Source organism: Astatotilapia calliptera, unplaced genomic scaffold, assembly GCF_900246225.1.
Source record: "Astatotilapia calliptera unplaced genomic scaffold, fAstCal1.2 U_scaffold_3, whole genome shotgun sequence".
Lineage (NCBI taxonomy): Eukaryota > Metazoa > Chordata > Actinopteri > Cichliformes > Cichlidae > Astatotilapia > Astatotilapia calliptera.
In genome coordinates, this window is record NW_020535767.1 from 596,364 (window position 1) to 617,874 (window position 21,511).

Genomic DNA, 21,511 nt, shown 5'->3' on the forward strand with positions numbered 1-21,511 from the left:
ACTCACGGATCACATTAAGTCGGTGGACCGACACATCAAATTCACCAGGGAGGATATGAAAAGTGGCAGGTTAGCCTTCTTAGACTGTGAGATTTCCATCAGGAATGGGGGACATCTAAAAGCTGACGTGTACCATAAATCTACACATACAGATCAGTATCTAAGGTTTGACTGTCATCATCCACTGGAGCACAAACTGGGTGTCATCAGGACGCTACAACACAGAGCCAACACCATCCCCACTGACACAGCAGCCAGGGAGGCAGAAGAACATCAAGAAGGCCCTGAGTAAATGTGGTTATCTCAGCTGGACTTTTGTCAAAGCTGGGAAGATGCCAAAAGAAAGCTCCAACCGATCCAGGAGAGAAGGACGACCGCTGCCCAAGCGAAAACCTGTAGTGATCCCATATGTGTCAGGAGTGTCGGAGCAGTTGAGACGCATTTTTTCTAAACACCGGGTCTCTGTGGCTCTGTTAAAGAGCTCCTCAATACACTACTTGTACTTCAGCTTGGCCTCTTTGATGACCAGAGTCACTGTGCCCCTTTGTAAGCCTGTAAGTCCCCAAATTTGAGACAGTGGTGACAACAGACTGGGACCAGAAAAAGTAGCTGCATATATCATTCATTAGCTCCCAAACTGTCCAGTTATGGACTGAAACAGTGAGGGTTACCGTGAACATGACTTATGCAGTTTATCAGGGAAGCGGCTCAGCCTCGCTCTGCAGAAGCAGTGTCACAAGCTGATGGTCTTAACAGGGAAGTGGTGAAGCTGAAGGTGTCACTCTGCTGTCAGTCGTCATTCCGACAACATGAAGACTTCAGGTGTGTCTCTGCTCCTCGGTGAGTCAAACACTGAAAAACTTTTCATGCTTACTTTCAGTCATGTATTCATTTATCACCGCGTCATCACACAATAAAGTGGGAAAACACATTTTCAGCAGGAGGAAGCTTTTGCTGAGGGTGGATGGATCCCCAAGTGAAGTTTGTTGGATCTGCTTAAAGTTTGTTTCATTTAGGAGAGAGGAGGAGTTCGCTCTTTTTCTGTTGCCTGTTTTCTAGTAGGGCTAAAGTAATTTAATTAAAAGTCATTGAAAACAGACAGTGATGCAGCTCACACTTTAACTCAGAGGCATCTAATGAAATAAATTCTTTCACGCAAGCATGAAGCAGGAAAGTGTGCTTACATCATGACTTTGTCTCATCAACAGATGTGGATACAAGTGAGTTCTAAGCAGAAAAACCTTTTTTGTGATCCATCATGTAATTTGGACTCAGAGTTAGAGCTTCATGTTAAGTTCACTGTCTGTAACATGATGACTTAAGGAGAAGTCGGGCAACCTCGTTTCTTCGAACATCGACGTTCATTCAGGAAACCACAGCTGCTAGTTGCACTCACCACACGTTTGTCTTATCTGCCTATTATGTAGCCTTCACTTCCTTTAATAAGAGCAAATTTTCCACTATAAACACAGAGTCTAACAAAAGACTGGAGACTGTTTTGGTCATTTCCCTCAGAGTTTGTATGTTTTGTTGTTTTTCTGGTGATGAGCTTCAAACAGCAGCAGATTGAGACTCAAATAGAACCTAATAAAATCAGTGAAGCTATTCATTGCTCATGTCATCCATCAGGGAGTTACTTTAATATCATTACATTGTTTGCTTTTAGTAAATGTGGGAATTGAATATGAATTTATTTTATGTTTTTCTTTTCTTTTTTATTTCTTAATACCTAACTGCTGCACCTGTACTGCCCGTATCTCTGCAGATATACTGTATAGCCACTCAAAACTGATGTTCAGATAGAGGGTGGGAGCCGCCTGTTTTCTCTCTCCATTATAATTCCTGACAATTTTATTAGTTTGGGCGACCTTTACATGTAGGTTGTTGGGATCACAGCAGAGTTAGAACAGAGGGGACATGGTGTTTGTTAAATGTCCGAATGGCCCAGGTGGAAGAAGCTGTTAGTGAATCTGGAGATGTGGGACCTGAGGTACCAACATACAACACTGTAAAAAATGACAGATGCCACCAAAGAGTCACAGAAGGTCTTCAAAGCGCTCCCTGGACTCCAAATGACCTCAGCCGCCTCAGCAACTGCGTTTTCTAAGGACAGCGCTAGCAAACGCTCTCCGCTTGCGAGTGAAAAAGAAAAAACACCCCTTCCCTTCCTTATTCATGTTGAAGTGTACCATGTCCACCAATCAAAAAATGATGTGGCAACATGAGGCGTTTGGTTGTTTAGGAAGAGGGAGAAGTTTTAGGAGTGACACCAATGAGAGAGAGCGAGCGAAAGAAAGAGAGAGAGCGAGTTTTCACATGTGAGAGATTAGTGACGTTTAGTGTGTTTGGAGGCTGTAATTAGTGTGTTATGCAGTTATTGGGTTTTTGTGAGTTATACTAGTGAATGTCACAGGTGCTCCTGCTGTCAGACCTTGTGGTGTTCTCCTCTGTTTTATAGTGGACAGGACCTATTCTTTGGGAGTTGCATGAATACTTTGTGTGCCTTCTTATTTGATGCAACACAACTGATTGTTCTGTAAATAGTTTGAAATGATTGTGCAAAAAATCTGAGGCCTTGGCTGCATTTTGGGGTAAATAGCAACATTTTACTTTGTTGTTTGCATCATTTTTAAAAATGTATCATTTCTATTTGCATTTCAAGTTATGAAAGGTATTGATTAAACATGTTTATGTTTTAACTGTTTTCCACTCAGAGTATACAAGAGGTTGAAGATACTATTACATACAGAGAGAACTCCACACCGGGTGTAGGCTTGCATGACTAAGAAACTATTTGAGGCAATTTTGTGGAGTTTGAGGTTGGACTCGGCTGCACATGTGTGCTTAAGCCGATCGATGGCTGCAGCCTCTGTGGGAACTGAAATCAGCCCGTCATCGATGCAGAAGTGTCTCTCGACAAAGTGTCTTGTGTCTGCTCCAAAGTTCGTCTCGCCTTCCCAGGTGGCTCGTCATAGGTAATAGATGGTTACTACTGGTGACGGGCTATTACCAAAAATATGCACCCGGGCGTGGTCTTCCTGCACTTTGTCACATGAGTAGAAGTAATCAACAACTTTCTATTCATTTTTATTCTTATGAGCACGAGAGAGAGGGGGGGGGGGGGGCAGGTACACAGTCACTAAAGATAAATAGCACAGCATTTAGTTGAATAGACGTTAAAAGAGAAGGTGTTTCAACAGCTGTTGTCTGCACCCTTGACACAGGAGAACAGAAGACTTCACCACCAGGACCTCCCCACCAACTGGGTGTCACCAACTTTCTCACAACACCTCACTGTGACCTACACAGATAACCAGTGTGCAGCTTTGAAATATAACATCCAGAGTCTATGTGACAAATGGCTAAACAAGTGCCATCATAGCAGGGTGAAGGGTGGAACATGGTAACATAGAAGATGCTCTCCCAGGCCTACTACTGCCTTCTGGTCATAATGTCCACTCTCTTTCAGTGACCTCTGACCTTTAATATCCTCTGACCTTCAGTGACCTCTGACTTCCTGTTTCAGGTGTGTGTGTGCTGCTGCTGTCTGCACTGACTGTTTGTGCAGGTGAGTAGATGAAGTGCACCATGGTCCAGGACAAACACTGAGTGTAAACACTGATAGAAACTGTCTGTCTGTCCTCCAGTCTCTCTGAGCGTCAGTCCAAACCTTCAGCAGTTCTTCACAGCAGCCTCAGTGTCTCTGACATGTGACGGTCAGCTGGGCTCTGATGGATGGACGGTGAAGAGGGACACAGGAAGTGGGACTGAGTCATGTGGAGCAGGTGGGCGGGGCTTTGGGAGGATAAATGGTCCATCCTGTTTGTTTGATGAGTTCGAGCCAATCAGTGGAGTTTACTGGTGTGAAGATGAAGCTGGAGAGAAGAGTGAAGAAGTCAACATCACTGTATCAGGTAATGAAGTCATTCATTTCATCATCAGACTAACAGCACACTGTTATACCACCTCTAACTCACTCTGTGGGTCTTTTCTTCAGATAAACATGTGATCCTGGAGATCCCTGCACTTCCTGTGAGGACAGGAAGTCATGTCACTCTACGCTGTAAGAAGAAAACTGGTGGCACAGCCGCAGCTTATTTCTACTGTAATGGACGTCTTGTTAGACCTAAATCAGAGAAACTCATCACCATTAACGTGCAGCAGTCTGATGAAGGTCTCTACTGGTGTGCTCCTGATGAGTTTGGATCATCTCCTCAGAGCTTTCTGAGGGTCAGAGGTCAGAACACTGACATCACTTCCTGTTTAAAGCCAATCTGCTGAGCTGATGATAAACTGACTGAACCAGCTTCCTCATCTCTCCTGCAGGTCCTTCAACCACAGCCTTGTTTACAACAACAAAAGAAGCAACAACAACCATAACGTCACTCACAAACACTCATATCTCCTCTTCTTCTACCCTTCTTTCTCCTCCCCCTTCTCCCTCATATTCCCAATTGTAGCTGCTATAGGTTCCCTGGTGCTGTTGGTTCTGGTTCTGTTTGTACTTCATCTTCTGTGGAAGAAGCGCACAGGTATAGCATCTGTCTCAAATTTTCATCCAAAGTCATCATCTTGGACACATCAAGACAGCCTCCATCAGTGTTTCTATTTTTAGAACACTTAGAAAGTAGATTCAGACTAAAACTCCACAGACACAAATACTAGTATTCTTTCAGATCACTTCATCTTTGCAGGGAGATACCAGTCAGCTCCAGTAAATGATGTCACCTATGCTGAGGTCACCAGTAGAGCCTGGACCAATAAGACTCCAGCCAGCGAACCTGAAGTACTTTACTCCAGTCTGAGGACAAACACTGCAGGTACACATTCACCTGTGTTCTAGCGAGGGACATCAATGAGAGATAAACCCAAAAGTAGTTTTCATTGGGCTTGTAAAATGTGGTCAATGAAACAATGAGAATCTTCTTCTCAAATTTATCAAACTAGTGTTTTGAAAGTGGGACCTGAATGCAGGTGGAGTTCACTCTTCAGGTTCCTGTTTCCTCAGTAAAACCTGTCACTGGTTTCATAATTAAAGCTGTACTGTGGTTTTGTTGGTCAGTTCAGTGTTTATAACATGAGGCAGTCAGCAGAGAGAGACGTGGCACTGAGACAGGAAATCCTGCAGCTTAAACAGATATGATCGGTGTTTGATGGGAGTCAATTCAGGTTTGTGTGAATGACACAGTGTAACAGGAGCAGTCGGCCTGAACTGAAGATTAAAAATAATCTGAGCGGATTTGGTTTGTTTTTAATCCAGATGTATCTTTTCAAAAATAAATCGGAGAAGCACACGTTGGACAGTTTAATAAAAATACTCTACAAACCAGCAAACCAGCAAAATTAGGAAAATAACAACCAGTACAAGGTGAGAATGTACTGCTCGCGTTCTGACTCTAATCTGAGGAGCAAAAACACATTTTAAGACATTATTTAAAGACAGGCAGCGAGTGGGCTGAACTAACGAGGGCAGGGTGATGCTTCCACAGTTTAGGCTACAGCTGAAAAAGCCCAGTCAGCTCTCACTTTGAGTCACGTTTTTGGGACTAGCAGGAGAAGCTAGTTCAGTGACCACATTATTTCTTTTATTGCCATGTAAATCTGAGGGTTATACACAGTAGTAGCAGTAATCAGATGTAAAAGCACATAAATAGTGAAGTCACCTGAGTCAGTAGTTCATATTTCCCGGAGTCGAGCGTTCATTCACCCACATCAAAACAGGTGCTGCTGGTGTGGTTAACTGCTGAGAGAAGCTCTCTGTGACGGAGCTTCTTTGTTGAGATCAGTGGGAAATGATCAAAGGTAAAACACATAAACCATGAAGTGTTTTATGTGTTTAAGATCAGTCTAGCAGCTATTTGAATGTTGTGGACTCTGTAGAGATAAACAGTGTCTGAGAGTAGAGAGAGTGCATGTCAGCAGATATCGGTGCTGAGATACAGGACTGAACAAAGGAAGATGTAAAGTTACCACACAGCAAAAGATGTTCTTAACTTTGTTTCTTGTCTTCATCTCTTTGTGTGACTAGTGTTTAAAGTGAAACAAAATGAGTTCTTTTTCAGAGAGAGATTCATGAAGCCCCTCACAACGTCTTCATAAGAATTAAGATTTTTCTGCAGGGTTATTATTAAATGAAAACAATATATATTTGAATTCAGTTCAGCAGGCAAACAGGGTTGATGGGAAATCCAAGTTCAGTGAGTTGTAAATAAAACCCGGATATTCAGTCACTCATTGGCATGTTCTTGTCTTGATGATGTCATCCCAAAAACACACATGACCAATGCTGACATCATCACTCAGACCCCTGAGAACACAGGTAGGGAGGCTGCACCTATATGACTCATGTCCCAGTGTTATTACATGCTGAACTATCGGGGCGACTGTGGTTCAGTGGATTGGGAAGCTCCTCTGTAACTGGAAGGTCGCCGGTTCGATCCCTCCTGCTCTCTCTCTGTCCTGGTCGTTGTGTCCTTGGGCAAGACACTTCCCCTACTGGTGTTGGCCAGAGGGGCCGATGGCGCGATATGGCAGCCTTGCTTCTGTCAGTCTGCCCCCGGGCAGCTGTGGCTACAACTGTAGCTGCCTCCACCAGTGTGTGAATGAATAGTGGAGTTGTAAAGCGCTTTGGGTGCCTTGAAAAGTGCTTTCCATCATTAACCTTTTTTCTCTTTAAGCTTCAGTTTAAAAATTAGGTTTAAAGTTTCATATATTTGTTACATACATATACATTTTAATTAGGTTTTAAAGTTGGTAGGACAATAAATGCCTCACCCTTCTAGTGACCTGCACCATGACTGCACACTCAACTGTCCCATTTTTACAGAAGCTAAAGGAACCACAGACACCACAGAAGAAGTGTAAACAGGAAGCTGAGGACAGACCTGCAGACTTCCTGCGGACAGTCTCACTCTGTTAGTCACCGTGGGAATATTTACAGGCAGTCATCAGCTTCCTCCTTTCTTCATTCACTCCCATTCATTCACACAGTGATGTCATTGTGGGAGCAAGTTCCTCCTGAGGAACCAGGATTGACGGGGAACTAAAGAAATCAACCTGCTGCTGGTTTGAGTCTGTGCAGCTTGAACTCTGACAAAGGTCTACTGCGAGGTGAAGAGTCGTCACTTTCAGGAGCTGCTTCCATCATTTCAAACTGATCAATACTCTGAACTTATGAACACTCATGTTTGACACAGAGTGTCCTGTGATGGTCCTCAGTCTTTGAGCTAGTTTTTGTGTTTGTTATGGACTATGTGTTTATTTGTTCTCTTGTTTCAGTGACCTTTGTTCTGGTTCTATATTGGTGTCTCTTGAGCTCAGGTTCCCTTATTTGTCAGAGTCGTCATTATTTATATTTCTTATTCTCTATTTCTTGTTGTTCATGTTTATTTCCTTCGTGTCCAGTCTGTGCCAGCCTCTTCTCTGTGTTTTGTTATTCTTTCAGTCTCCCCACTCACGTACCTGCGTTTGTCTGTTTTCTCTGTGTTCTGTCTCATTGTGTTTGTAATCCCATCCCTGTGTTTAGGTCCTCAGTCTCCCTCGTGCCTGTTTTGCTGTGTTCTTCTGTGAGTTCTATGTTTCCTTCGTAGTTTCCTGTTTATATTCTCTAATTTTCTTTCTTTGTTTCTCTTGTATTTTTATGTTTCTTTCTGAGTATCTTCTAACATTAATAACGCTGCCTCTTTTAGCCGACCCCTTTGTTTCCAAGTCCTGCATTTGGGTCTTGCCTCTGCCTGCCACACAGCTGTTCATGACAGGCACAGAAAACGATTTTGAGCCTAGAAGTAATAAATGCATGAACTTGTTTTTCAGCATCACTCTGAGACAGGATATTTCTAATTTTAGAGATGTTGCTCAGATGGAAGAAAGCAGTCCTACATATTTGTTTAATATGTGCATTAAAGGACATATCCTGGTTAAAAATGACTGGTTTCATCTCAAAGCTGGCCAGTTGGACAGGAAACAAAACAAGATGTTATTTACATATGAGCATCACACTTTACCTGAAATACACAAAGAATCTTTCTAATAATAGAAAACAGTTTCAAACCTGCAGGATTAAAGTGATGAAAGTTTGTGATTTAAATTTGTCTCATAAACGTCCAAAACCTGCTGAAGGTTCAGTTCAGTTAGAGTCTGTAACATGACGACTGAACATGAAGGCAGACGACCTGTTTTCATCAAACAGGAAACCACAGCGGCTGTGTTTAGCATCGCTCCTGCTGATTGGGTCTGTTATGTAGACGATGTTTCCTCTATTAAGAACAAATTTTCCACTGTGTGGACAGAGTCGATAATCGTCCTGTGTCTCTCAGAGTTTCATTGTTTGGTTTTCAGTCTAAATGTTGCCATCAGTCACTGTCAGTTTGGGCACCGAACCTTAAACACGCATGTCAACAATAAATCTACATTAGTAATGCATAAACAGCAAACCAGCAGGATCTCTCTGTGCACTGTGAACGCTGACTGAGGCTCATGTGATGCAGTGGGTTGTCTTCTAAATGTGTCTTCTTGTCTGCATGCTGAAGTATTCTTAGGCAAGATACTGAACGCCAAATTTCTTCTGACGCCTCCATCCAAACGTGAGTGTCTGATAAGGGTGCTTAGAAAGCAGTGTGTGAATAGCTGAGTCTTGAGTGCTCAGCTGGATTAGAGCAGCAGCAGCAGTTCGTTTACACAAACAACCAGTTTACATGTATAAATGATGATCAGTGAACTGCCATCACTCGTGGTTGAAGCGTTTCTTATGTAGAGCCGGAAAATAAACCACAAGCTTGAACATTATTTTTACTGACCTTTATCTGTGTAGCCTTCCTGTATTGAGCTTGGCAAGGACTAAAATAATTTCACAGCATTATTTTTCCAACTAAATGTTTTTACTTTTTGCTTTAGTTACACTCCAAATAACAGCTGATATGGCATTTCAGAATTTTGCTGTAATCAAATTTGTAAACTTGTGTTTAAGTTGGTAGATAAGCTACATGTGTGCAGAAAGCACTGAAATAGATTCCTTTGTGATACTAAAGTATTAATAATTACTGATGTTCAATCTTGGTCCCTTTGTGCAAAAGAAAGAAATGTATGTGCATTTTTCCACATGCATTTTGTTAATGTTGTGTCAAAGAGTTACACGTTTATAATATTTGATAGATATAGATAGCTGTGTATTTTTGTAGTACTGTGCACAAGTTTGGATTGAACCCTCTGATTTAATCCAAAATAATACTCTGTGTTATTTTGTTAGGCCAACATGAAAGACAAATAATTATCTTCAAAAAACTTGTTGGAGAACTATAATTGTTAGAAATGGAAATCAGATCTCTCAGCTACATCTGTGTGAGGTACTATGGGAACGTGTGATTTCAGGCTGTAGATCACGGATTTCTAAAAGGTTTCGTTAGAAGATGTAGGAGGTTACCCTGTAACTCTACAGACGTGAGGTGGGCTTGTCCAGGATTTGAACCCGGGACCTCTCGCACCCTAAGCAAGAATCATACCCCTAGACCAACGAGCCACATGAACATCTTGACCAACTTCTTTTCTGAAAGTCACACATTAGAGCAAATAGCTGAAGCTGAATATATGAAACATTGTCTTGAAAGCTGCCAGTCAAAAGTCTGGAAACACAACGCTGTGGTTTTTCCACATTGTGGACACAAACAGTTTCAGGACATCAGCTCAGAGCAACGGTCATTTTAAAGAACTTGCCTCATCCAACCAGACAAGCACTGGTTTCTATGCTTTAGTGCTTTCTAGCTAAGATATGCTAACATTCATTCTTTGCATCAGAGAGCAACTTGGGGTGTTAATCTACCAACTCAGGAGGTAAAGCAGATCATTTCCCAGTTGGAAAATTGATGGGATCATTTCCTGGATGCTCCAGTCTGCATATCCATGGACAAGTCATCTTTTCATTTCCAGTCAATTTTATTCATATAGCGACCAATCACAATAACAACCACCTTTATATTGTAAGGTAGACCCTACAGAGAAAAACCGAACAATCATATGATCATCTGACCAGACCATATTTCACTGGCTTCTCTAAATGTTCAGCAAACTTTAAATGCTCTTCATCATGCTTTTTCTTCAGCAATGGCACCATGGATGGTGACCTACATGCCATGCCTTCTTGAAACAATTATACCTGCTGATTCCAGGTTTTTCTGTAGCACCTTGGCTCTTCAACGACTCTTCTGATCATTATTATATATGGTGAAATGATGTTCTTTCCACCTCTGCATTAAGAACCCAACAGTGCTCACTAGAACCTCCAGTAGTTTAGAACCAATACCTTCAGTATGTTTTGCAACAATACGGTTGTGAAGGTTTTGAGACAGCTCACTGGTTTTACCCATCATGAGATGTTTCTTTTGTGACACTTTGGTAATGACACAGATCTTTATAGGTCATCAGTTGGGACTGAACCTGCTAATATTAATTTGTAATAACTGTCAGGATGGCTTTCAATTATTGATAAATTTCATTTGCCATGAATCATGATTTCCTATGTCTCATTGCACCTTCCTTTTGTTTTTCTCTGTTATTTCTCATTATTACACATTAACCCCTGACCTGAACTTTCAAAGGTGAGTGATAAAACATTAATTGAATTACAATATTATCCAAAGAACAGAAGTAAACACAAAATGCAGTTTCTAAATAAATGTGTTTATTATTAAGGGGAAAAACCCAAACCTAGATGAACATGTCAGAAAAAGCTATTGCCCCCTGAATTTAATAAATAACTGCAACCAAGCATTTGTAACAACCTGCAATAAATCTTTAACAGCACTGTGGAGGATTTTCAGCCCACTCACTGTTGCAGAATTGTTGTAATTTAGCCACATTGCTGGGTTTTCAAGCATGAACCACCTTTTTAAGGTCATGTCACAGCATATAAATCAGATTCAGGTAAGAACTTTGACTTATTTGGGTGTTTTGCATAATTATCCGGCTGCAGAAACCAAGTGCGCTTCAGGTCAGATGAGAACGGATGGCCAGATAGTCTCCTAAAGAATTGTTTCTTTAAGAGGGCCGAATTCATGGTTCCATTTAGGGAGGCAAGTCTTGCAGGTCCCGAGGCAGCAAAACAGCCTCAGACTATCAGACTATCACCACCATATTTTACTGTTGGTATGAGCTTCCTTTTCTGAAATGCAGTGTGTAATGACACACACTCATCAGTCCAGGGTTTTGTTCCCCCAACAGTCTTGGAACTCTGCCACGCAGGCTGGTGTGCTCCAGTCCCTTTCTTAAAGTGTAGTCATGAGAAAGGGACTTTGATTTTAGCTTGAACTAAAAGCTGATCCTAAACTAAGCACAGATCAAACTGATTGATCAGCCATCAGAGGAGTCGGATCAATGGAGCTGCTTCTGTTCCTGATGTCCCCTGTTTGATCCTGGACCGGAACTCTCCCTGCAGAGACAAGACAGTCAGACAGGGACAGACAACAAGAGACAAACTTATATTTTCATACTGACCTTTGACCTTTAATAGCACCGTGGTCTCTCTTGAAATGCATTTTTCTTTGCTGCAGACATTACAGATGTATTCTCCACTGTCTCTCTCTGTGGGCTGTTTCAGGGTCAGACTGAGGTCTCCAGTTTTCAGCAGGTCTTCATTCATCTTCGTTCGGTCTCTGTAAACCTGGTGCTATTTGTGAGGCTGGTCAGAGCCGTTCTTATACATGTGAACCAACACTGATGGTACAGGGTCAATGCGTTTCCACACCACTGTAGCATCTTCAGGCAGGTTTTGTGTGGTTGTGAAGGGCAGCTGGACAGACTCCACCCCCTCCTCCACCTCCACCACACAGTCTGAGAGGACAACAAACACAACATGAGCTGTACAGACAGCAGTGACTCTAGAAAACACCTTATTAAGCTTCTTTATAGATGCTGCAGTCTGATATTTACATTTAATTATTGTTATTTTTTAAACAAATACACTGTAAGAAATATTTCATAGGTATTTGCACTGACTCATCACTCTCAGCAGAACTGTTTTCTTTCTCTTGATCCCTTTCCCCTCAACTCTGCAGATGTACTTTCCAGTGTCTCTGTCTGTGGGGAGTTTCAGGGTCAGACTGAGGTCTCCAGTTTTCAGTGAGTCGTCTCTCATTTCGTTTCGCTCTCTGTAAAACTGGTCTCGTGCGTCAGGCTGGTCAGAGCCGGCGTGATATTTGTGAACAGTCATCGGTGGTTCAGGTTCATAGCGCCACCACTCCACTTCAGCATCTCCCGGCAGGTTTTCTGTGGTTGTGAAGGGCAGCTGGACAGACTCCGCCCCCTCCTCCACCTCCACCTGACAGACTGAGAGGACAACAAACACAACATGACACAGCAGCTGTTTTATTCAATGATTCCAAATAGAGCTTTAATATTCAATTTTAAGCTCAAACTATGATGTTTGTCTTTGCTTGTGTTGATTTCCTAAAGATGAAATATACTACACTAATTTAATTCAGGATTAATGTATTTTATTGGTTGTTCTTCATTTCTTTTGAATTGTTGCCTTCAGTCCACTTTAGTAGGATTTGAGTGGGACTGCTCACAAAGAAAGAATGAGTCTCTAATTTTTTATGGTAGTTTAATTTTAATAAAGGGAGACAAATTATCACCTCGCCTCTGTCGGTGCGCCCCAGGGTGGCTGTGGCTACACTGTAGCTGCCATCACCAGTGTGTGACTGTGTGTGTGAATGGGTGGGTGACTGAGTGTAATGTAAAGCGCTTTGGGGTCCTTAGGGACTGAGTAAAGCGCTAAACAAATACAGGCCATTTACCATTTATTAACAAAAAATCCAAAAAAGAAAGATTACATAAAAATCCTCCCTTAGTTATGCTGCAATAGGTGTAGGCTGCCGGGGAGTCCCTAGAGTGTGACCAATTAGGTCCTAGAACTGAAGAAGCTTCTCGGATGAGAGGTGAAACATCTTCAAGCAACTTAAAGAAGTCCAAATGTTTTTTCTTTCCAAGCTCCTTAGACTACGATGACCTGGATCACTGAAAAGCTTCACAGACAAGATCCAAACTACAACTCACATTTGATAAATGTTATCATTAATTCCACTTTTAAAAAGAACCTCTGTAACTTTGCTCTGCTTCACTTCTGTCATGGTCCGTGGTCCTGTGTCTGTGGAATGCGTGATGCTCGGGTAGCCACACCCCCGGGCTGGGCCATCACCAGCACACCTGCTCTCCATCACGGTGACTACACGGAGATCTACTTAACCCGGCGCTGACGGATGCGCCACGCCAGTCCGTTAGTCACCCCCACAGTGGTAACCAGACTTCCACGAAAAGCGTGCATTCTCTTCTGGATTGGAACTGTGTTTAACCTGCCTACTTCTGTCCAGGTTTCTACTCGGCGTCTGCTACCTGCCTGTCCTCCGGCTCAACTGGATCTCGCGGTGCTCACCTGGCCCATTCGCCATTCCCACGGACTTCCTGCCCCACGGACTGCCACACTTCCCTCCCGAGCTCCCACGGTCCCGTTCTATCGTAAGCCCCTACTCTAACTCAGTCCAGATGTGTTTTCCCCGCTTCCCGGCTTCCTAGTAATCATCTCCCCTTTCTGTTGCAGCCTCCCACCATCCCGATCCCGGCTTCCTCGTGTCATTGTTTCCCCGGGTTTTTAGTTTCTTGCTTTGCTCCCTAGTTTCCCCAGGTCGCCTTTCGTTGGTACAATAAAGTGTTTTTTCTGTTAGCGCGGAGTCTGCGCCTGGATCCTTTCGTGCCCGCGCACCACGGCCCATGACAACTTCAGCAGCATCAGGTAATGTTCATATGTTGATTCATGGTTTTCTACAGTTTTTGATCTACTGCAGAATATTTTTAAGGTTATCTGCTATAAAACGCCAGACCAGGAAAATCTCCTTCATGTTTTTCTGTGTTTTATCCTCAGTTACTCTGACACAAAGACATCAGCTGTGATGCTCACAATTGTGATGAAGTCTCACATGTATCAGTGCTGATAAATGATCAGAATTATAATATTTCTCACTGTCTGAGGCAAAATTGAATCAAAACGGGACCTCGTGAATCGGAATCAAAGGGATTATAGAAATCAGCGATGATACCCAGCCCTAGTGAGCAGCCTGGGCCTGACAGAGTGGATGTAGCTGTGGGTAATAAGGAAAGATGAAAAGAACTATTGATAACTTTTTTGTTAAGTTAAAGTCTGAGCCGTCTGAAATTCATAGCCAGCTCTGACACGGATCCATCGATCTCTGAATGCTGTAAAAGCAGCAGTGTATCCAGGAAACACATTATACGTGATAAATGCACTGCCCGAGTGTCCCCTCTCCCCACTGCCTTTCAGCAGCATGCAACAGCAAACAGGTCGTCAGAGGAGCCGAGATGATGATTGTGTTGATTGTGGTTGTGATGATGTGTTAATACACCTCTCTGAATGTTATAATTAGTCATTAATAACCTCTGCCTCTCTACCACAGCACGTGTGTTTATCAGCCATCGTTTTGTTGGAATGGGTCAGAAATGGCCGCCCCAGTCCTGGTTCTGACGGAGGTTTCTTCCTGTTAAAACTGAGTTTTTCCTCCCACTATCACCAAAGCACTTACCCATAGTGGGCTCATATGATTGTTGGGTTTTTCTCTGTATTATTGAAGGAACTACCTTATAATATAAAGTGCCTTGACGCAGTTGTTGTTGTGATTTGGTGCTGTATAAATAACTGACTTAAATTCATTTCTGACCTTTGACTCGAAGCCTCACTTCTCTCTTCAGCAGGATGTTTCCCTCGCTGCTGTAGGCGGTGCAGGTGTAGACTTCGTTGTCTCTGTCTGTGGGGTATCTCAGGGTCAGACTGAGGTCTCCAGTTTTCAGCAGGTCTTCATTCATCTTCGTTCGGTCTCTGTAAAAGTGGTCTTGTTCTTCAGGCTGGTCAGAGCCGTTCTCAGACACGTGGACCTTTGTGGTCCGGATGTAAATGCAGGTCCACTCCACTTTAGCATCTTCAGGCAGGTGAAGTTTGGTTTTGCAGGGCAGCTGTACAGACTCGACCCCCTGCTCCACCTCCACCTGGGGGACTGAGAGGAGAAAAAATACCACAATGAGCTGAACACAGCATCATCAGAACATTTTGTTTGGATGAAGTGAAACATCTGCACTGAAAACATGTTTGACTGGCTGCAGCCTGGGATTTGTCCTGTTGCTCCTCTGTGCAGACACTGTGTTATCTTTGGTGTCCTAAATCAATTATGGGAAGAAATTTATCATCGGTGCCATCTGTCTTTATCTTCACTTACTACACCCAAACTGGAAATGTTCATAGACCATAATGGGAGCTTGCCTACTTAATATTTCCTTTGAATTTTCTCTCTACATGTAGATTATTATGAACTTTTGTTAAATAAGCTATTATTCTGGGCTATGCAGGCCCAGACAAAGCGTGCAGCATTTTAATGAGGTTGTTTAATGTGGAATAGAAGAAATAGAAGAAGCTCGTGTGAGTTTCCTTAAGAAAACATCTAATCCTCAAAATCCTGGTGCTTTCAGGCTGACATTGACTCAAAAACATTATCATTATAATATTTTCATTCTAAATTATTTTATAAATTTCTCTTAAACTCCTCAATTTCTCGGACTTGTGTCACATCTTCAGTTTGAGCTGATAAAAAAGTAATGGTTGAGAAACCTAACTTAATAGATCTTACTGTAGCTCACTCATCAAGTCCTGTTCACCTCAGGGACAGATTATCAGTGTGGTCACCAAGCTCTTTAATTCCTGACTCACATCTTCATCTTCTGTCTACAGCACTCACCTCTGACGTAGAGCTTCACTTGTTTCTTCTTTAGGATGTTTTCCCCCCTGTAGACGGTGCAGGTGTAGGTGAGTGCGTCTCTGTTTGTCGGGTATTTCAGAGTCAGGCTGAGGTCCACAGCTATCCGCAGGTTTTTCCTCATCATTGTTCGATTTCTGTAAAACCAGTGCTGTTTTTCAAGGTGGTCAGAACCGTTTTTAAAGACGTGCACTATCCTGTTGGAGCTGTCAGTCCACTCTACAGTTACATCTTCATGTCGGTAAACTGTGGTTATAAAGGGCAGCTGAACAGACTCCACCCCCGAATCCACATCCACCTGTGAGACTGTGAAGTAAGAACAACAAATAATGATTTGTGCGCGCAGTCTGTCAAAGCCCCCATGTTTGACATGTAAAGTGTGTGAGGGGAGCCTGTTCTGCAAAATGCGCTGGAGGATTCCTTAAGAACATGAAACATGGGGAAACACTGGTTTGTGTTTTATTGAAAGAAAGGAGACAATTAAAACAACCTATTAACATAACTAATAGATTAAGAAGAAGAAGAAAACACTGCAAGTCAAGTAAAATAAATCTGAGGTTTAGGGTTGATTCAGATTATTCACAATGCAAACACGTCACATACACAACATACCTTTCTTAAAATAGCTTCTGAAGTGAACTCCAACACCCACGATGACAGCTGCAACTACAGCCAGGACACCCAGAGCCACTGGGACACTGATGGGAACTTATAACACAATGAAAACGTGAAAATTACATGATGTTAACATAAAATGATTAACACTCTGTGACACTACATGTGATTTTGAATCTCTTTGCACTGACCTCCACCTTTGACCCGCTGAACCTGCAGTTCCACTCTTGACTGACCCAGTTCTACTCCAAACTTACGGACGGTGCAGGTGTAGCTGCCGCTGTCAGACAGCTGAAGCTTTTTCAGAGTGAGACTGAGGTCTCCGGTTTCCAGAGCGTCAGGATTCATGGATGTTCGGCCGCTGAACTGCTCATTTTGGTTCTGGAGGTCATCGCCTTCTCGTCGACGCAGGTGCACTGTGGAGGGATTGAGGTCATAGCGACTCCACACAGCTGTGGATTCTTTTTCTTCAAAAGTGGGAAACTCACAGGGCAGGAGAACAAACTCCGCCCCCTCTAGAACCTCCACACCTGAGGCACACTGGGAAACTGAGGACACAAACATAGACAAAGACCTTATTGATCCCACATAAAAATAGAAAAAATAAATAATAAAAAGATTCTGTGCAAATGGTTGCTATGTGCAGAAAAATAACACAAGATGTTTTATGTGCACATAAAGTGCAGGCAGTGATAGTTATACACACATATTTCTAAACAGTGTTCATCCTGTTTATAATGTTACAGCCTGGCTTCTGTCAGGATGAAGGACCTGTGATAGCGCTCCGTCCACAGTCTCCATCCACAGTCTCCATCCACAGTCTCCGTCCACAGTCTCCGTCCACTGTCTCCATCCACAGTCTCCATCCACAGTCTCCGTCCACAGTCTCCTTCCACTGTCTCCGTCCACTGTCTCCTTCCACAGTCTCCGTCCACAGTCTCCTTCCACAGTCTCCATCCACAGTCTCCGTCCACTGTCTCCGTCCACTGTCTCCTTCCACAGTCTCCGTCCACAGTCTCCTTCCACAGTCTCCGTCCACAGTCTCCATCCACAGTCTCCGTCCACTGTCTCCGTCCACAGTCTCCATCCACAGTCTCCGTCCACTGTCTCCGTCCACTGTCTCCATCCACAGTCTCCGTCCACTGTCTCCGTCCACTGTCTCCGTCCACAGTCTCCATCCACAGTCTCCGTCCACTGTCTCCGTCCACTGTCTCCGTCCACAGTCTCCATCCACAGTCTCCGTCCACTGTCTCCGTCCACAGTCTCCATCCACAGTCTCCTTCCACAGTCTCATGCAGGGATGAGAGATGTTGTGCATAATAGCCCACCCACCTCCTTTATGGGGTCTAGGGGACTGTCCAGGACAGAGCTGGCCCTCTTCACCAGGCTATTTAGCCGTTACCTGCCCCTCTCTCTGCTGCCGCCTCCACAGCAGAGCTCTGGATAAAAGATTGCAGACATCCTCAGTAATGTCCTGCAGACTTCAGCCTGTCAGCACAGTCGACTTTGGTCCTTGTGCCGAGTTTGAGTGTTTTCTGAGCAGTCCAGGTTATTGTTAAGGTGAACACCCAGCAGCTTGTACGTGGTGACCACCTCCATGCCCAAACTTTGGATGAGGTGTGGTTTGCTCGGGAGGTTGACCACCACCTGCTCCGTCTGATCATTTGCCTCAGATACACATCCAAGGATGGCTGCATCAACGGATTCAGTTTATCTGCCCACCAGTGACAGATGTGGATTCTTCATGCTCAAAGACTATTTCCAAGACGTTTCTCCTGTCTATAATAATGCCGTGTGTGTGTGTGTGTGTGTGTGTGTGTGTGTGTGTGTGTGTGTGTGTGTGTGTGTGTGTGTGTGTGTGTGTGTGTGTGTGTTTACCTTTGCTGTTTTTATATTTTGTCTGTCATCTCTCCCCCTTGCCTGTGATATTTTACCCACTGACTGTCTTACTGTTCAGAACTCAGGCCTGGATTACAGCTGGACTTCAGCTTCAGTGTGTTTGTGTTTGAGTCCCGTCATTGTTTTAAAAGAAATGAGAGGACTACAGTTCAGTTTTTTCTCATTTACATACTTCTTATGGTAAAAGTCTGGTGCAAACATACACTTGGTCCTAAAACAAAAAACAATTCTCTCTTTTGGCTTTAACTATGCGAGAATAACCTGCGGCATTTGAGAACTTATCTTCCAGATCAACATGCACAAACCTGTCTGACTGTTTCTGTAAGCAAAACCAGTGCTTGTGCTTGTGCTTGTGTAAATATGTGTGTGTGTCATAAGTTTAAAAGAAACTTTTCTTACCGTACAGGAGGATCACAAACAAATCCTAAATCTTCATGTTGCTATACAGAGAGTAGACATCTACAAAGTTAATCTTCAACCTGAACCGACTAAGAGATTAAATAATCCTGCCAAGAAGCCAAAGGTGTTTTCTGGCTGCTCTCCATGTCACACATCACACCTGTGGATTGCTTTCATTCAGGAAGAGGAAACACTTCTTTAAAAGCAGGAGGAGGAGGAGTGTTCACAAAAGCCTCAGCCAGTAAAGAAGAAACTGTTAGAATGAAAGAAGCATTCATTAGAGTAAAAACCTAAATAACCTATTTGCACATTTAAAAACTTCCTGCTTCAAATCTGTGATTTTAATCTGTTATGCATAACTTTAATCATGACACTTTTTCAACATGAAACACTAAAATTAAATGTTTCCAGTTTTGGATCTGTTGATTCCCACTCTCTTTTAACTATTTTCCCACCATCTAAGTGCATCTAAGCACAGCTGGGATTGATCTTTATTTTCACTTCTCTTTAAATGTAACTTTTAATCATAAATATTATAGGATAGATTTAAATTCTAGTTACAAAACTGAAGAAAACAGCAAAAACAACAACGAAAAATCTACTGCCATTCACATGTAATACCTGTACAGCCCACCAGAGGGAGTGATACTCAAATCAAACACAGCAAAGGCTGATGGTGACCAGTGGGAGTTCATTCAGTAACAGAAAGGAACTGAGTGGGTAACACTTCATAATGGCCACTGTTATTTAACTGTGAATTATAGGTGTTAATTTAACTTTACCATACTGCATGATACCATCTTTATTTATAAAGCCCTTTAAAATAAAACCAGGGTTCACAAATGCTGTACACGCCAGCAAAAAAATGTGTTTTAAGAAGAGTTTAAAACTCAGAAAGAGAAGAAGCCTGCCTAATGTGCAAGGGCAGATCGTTCCACAACTTTGGAGCTGCGACAGCCAAAGCAAATTAATGCTTACTAAGGGAGTGGAAAGGTGTATATGGCTGTTGCATCTCAGAGAGGTGGGGGCAGGCTATAAGAGATTTAAAAACAAATAGAGAACTTTAAGAAGGACCCTAAAATGTACAGGTAGTGTCATGGTCTCTGTGCCTGCCCAGCCGGCCCCACAAGGCTACATGTGGTGTTTGGTTTTCTCTCCCTCTCTGCCTGGGTGGAGCTCACTGTGGGCTCCCGCCCTTGCCCCACACACCTGACAACAATCAGCTGTCATCACCTGGAGCACTATTTGAGGCTGGAACACAGATCCTCTCATCGCTGGATGATTGTACTACAGACGTTAGTGATTCGCCCAGCTCCTGTGAACTTGTGCTTTAGTATTCTTGTGATTCGTGATTTGTGAGTGACTTCCCTTTCCTCTGCTACAGACATTCCTCCCCGAATCTGTGACCTCCCTGCCGTGTGAGCGTGTGTGATATTGGGCAAGAAGACGTGAGCAAGTGTGAGAGAGCTTCCCCATGATTCCCTGGAGTTTGGATTTTCCTTTCACTGTATATATCGTGCACTGGTGCTGTAAATAAACTGTTTTTGGAGACATCAAACCACTCTGCTCTTGAGTTCCTTCTACCAGTTTATGACAGGAAGCCAGTAAGTGAAATTAAAATGGGGGTAATGTGCTCAGACCTTTTTGTTCCAGTTAAAAGATGTGCTTCATAACCTGCAGACGCCTAACAGATGCATCACTAACCCCACTATAAAGTGCGTTACAATAATGGAGTCTAGAAAATTCCCACATGTGGGACTAATAAAGGTACATCTTATCTCATCTCTTATCTTAGATGTAACAAAGACATGGATTACTGTCTCAAAAAGCTGCTCTGATAAGATGGGCTTTATTTTTGCCAGTTGTCTCAAATGAAAAAAAGACAGATTTTACAACAGCTCTGACCTGGCTTTCAACTTCATCATCTGCCTCCATTTAAACTCCCAGGTTAGTGGTGATTGGTTTAACATACTGTGCCAGCAAACCAGGATCCATAGTAGTGGTCTCAGAAGTGCCACCAAAAACCATCACTTCTGTTTTCTGCTCATTAAAATGTAAAAAGTTCAAAGGCACCCAGGCCCTTATTTCATCAAGACATCTGAGCAGAGGGCCTACTGAGAAACCATTTATCTTTTAAGTGGGAAACAAATCTGGGAGTCATCGGCAAAACAGTAGAAAGAAATCCCATGTTTCCTGAAAATATACTCGGGTGGTATCAGATATAAGGAGAAAAGAAGCGGGCCTAAAACTGAACCCTGTGGAACCACACATTGAAAAGAAGCAGCAGAGGATACAAACTCACCAAGTTTCACAGAGAAAATTTGGTCTGCCAATTAGGATCTGAACCACTGCAGTGCAGTACTCCTAACACCCACCACCTGCTCTAAACTGCACTAAAATCTTATGATCCACTGTATCAAAGGCAGCTGTTAAATCTAAAAGCACAATCATAACACAGTCATGTGATGCAGTTCCTAAAAAAAATTATTAAAAGCTCTTAAAAGGGCAGATTCTGTACTATGCAAAGCTTTAAAACCAGATTGAAAAACTTCCGAAATACAACATTCTTCTAAAAATGGATATTCATGGCTTGTAAACTACCTTTTCAAGAATCTTTGAGATAAATCTCAATTTGGAAATAGGTCTGTAATTTGCAGTCATTTCAGGATGTGAATTCCAGTAATACTGTAATATTTGCTGACACCTGAAGTTCATCCTTCTTCCGTTTACGTTCAGCTCTCTACACTTTCTTCTGGCTTCACAGGAGCCTTCATTCAGCATGGGTTCAGATATGG

General features: G+C 42.8%; 1 protein-coding gene, 1 non-coding gene and 1 pseudogene across 2 annotated transcripts; 1 reads left to right on the forward strand and 2 right to left on the reverse strand.

Annotated features, from left to right (window-relative positions):
• Positions 1 to 809: 809 nt before the first annotated feature.
• LOC113017931 (uncharacterized) lies at positions 810 to 7,818 on the forward strand (annotated as a pseudogene).
• A 1,624-nt stretch (positions 7,819 to 9,442) lies between these two features.
• Positions 9,443 to 9,514, reverse strand: trnap-agg (transfer RNA proline (anticodon AGG)). Its single transcript has one exon. It is a non-coding gene; the product is annotated as a tRNA-Pro (tRNA).
• Positions 9,515 to 10,652: 1,138 nt separating this feature from the next.
• Positions 10,653 to 18,867, reverse strand: LOC113017968 (uncharacterized). The gene is made up of 8 exons (XM_026161049.1): positions 18,717 to 18,867; positions 16,610 to 16,966; positions 16,416 to 16,511; positions 15,786 to 16,109; positions 14,718 to 15,050; positions 11,986 to 12,315; positions 11,485 to 11,820; positions 10,653 to 11,419 (listed from the first exon to the last, which is right to left on the reverse strand). The coding sequence occupies exons 2-7, from the start codon at positions 16,764 to 16,766 to the stop codon at positions 11,657 to 11,659; spliced, it is 1,404 nt and encodes a 467-aa protein (XP_026016834.1). The 5' UTR covers positions 16,767 to 16,966; positions 18,717 to 18,867; the 3' UTR covers positions 10,653 to 11,419; positions 11,485 to 11,656.
• Between the last annotated feature and the right edge of the window lie 2,644 nt (positions 18,868 to 21,511).

Coding starts and splice junctions, on each gene's coding strand:
- LOC113017968 (XM_026161049.1), bottom strand. CDS start 16,766: ATGAATCCTGACGCTCTGGAAACCGGAGACCTCAGTCTCACTCTGAAA. Junction 16,110..16,415: donor CAGAAGCTATTTTAAGAAAG/GTATGTTGTGTA, acceptor CTTACTTCACAG/TCTCACAGGTGGATGTGGAT. Junction 15,051..15,785: donor AGTGAAGCTCTACGTCAGAG/GTGAGTGCTGTA, acceptor TTCTCCTCTCAG/TCCCCCAGGTGGAGGTGGAG.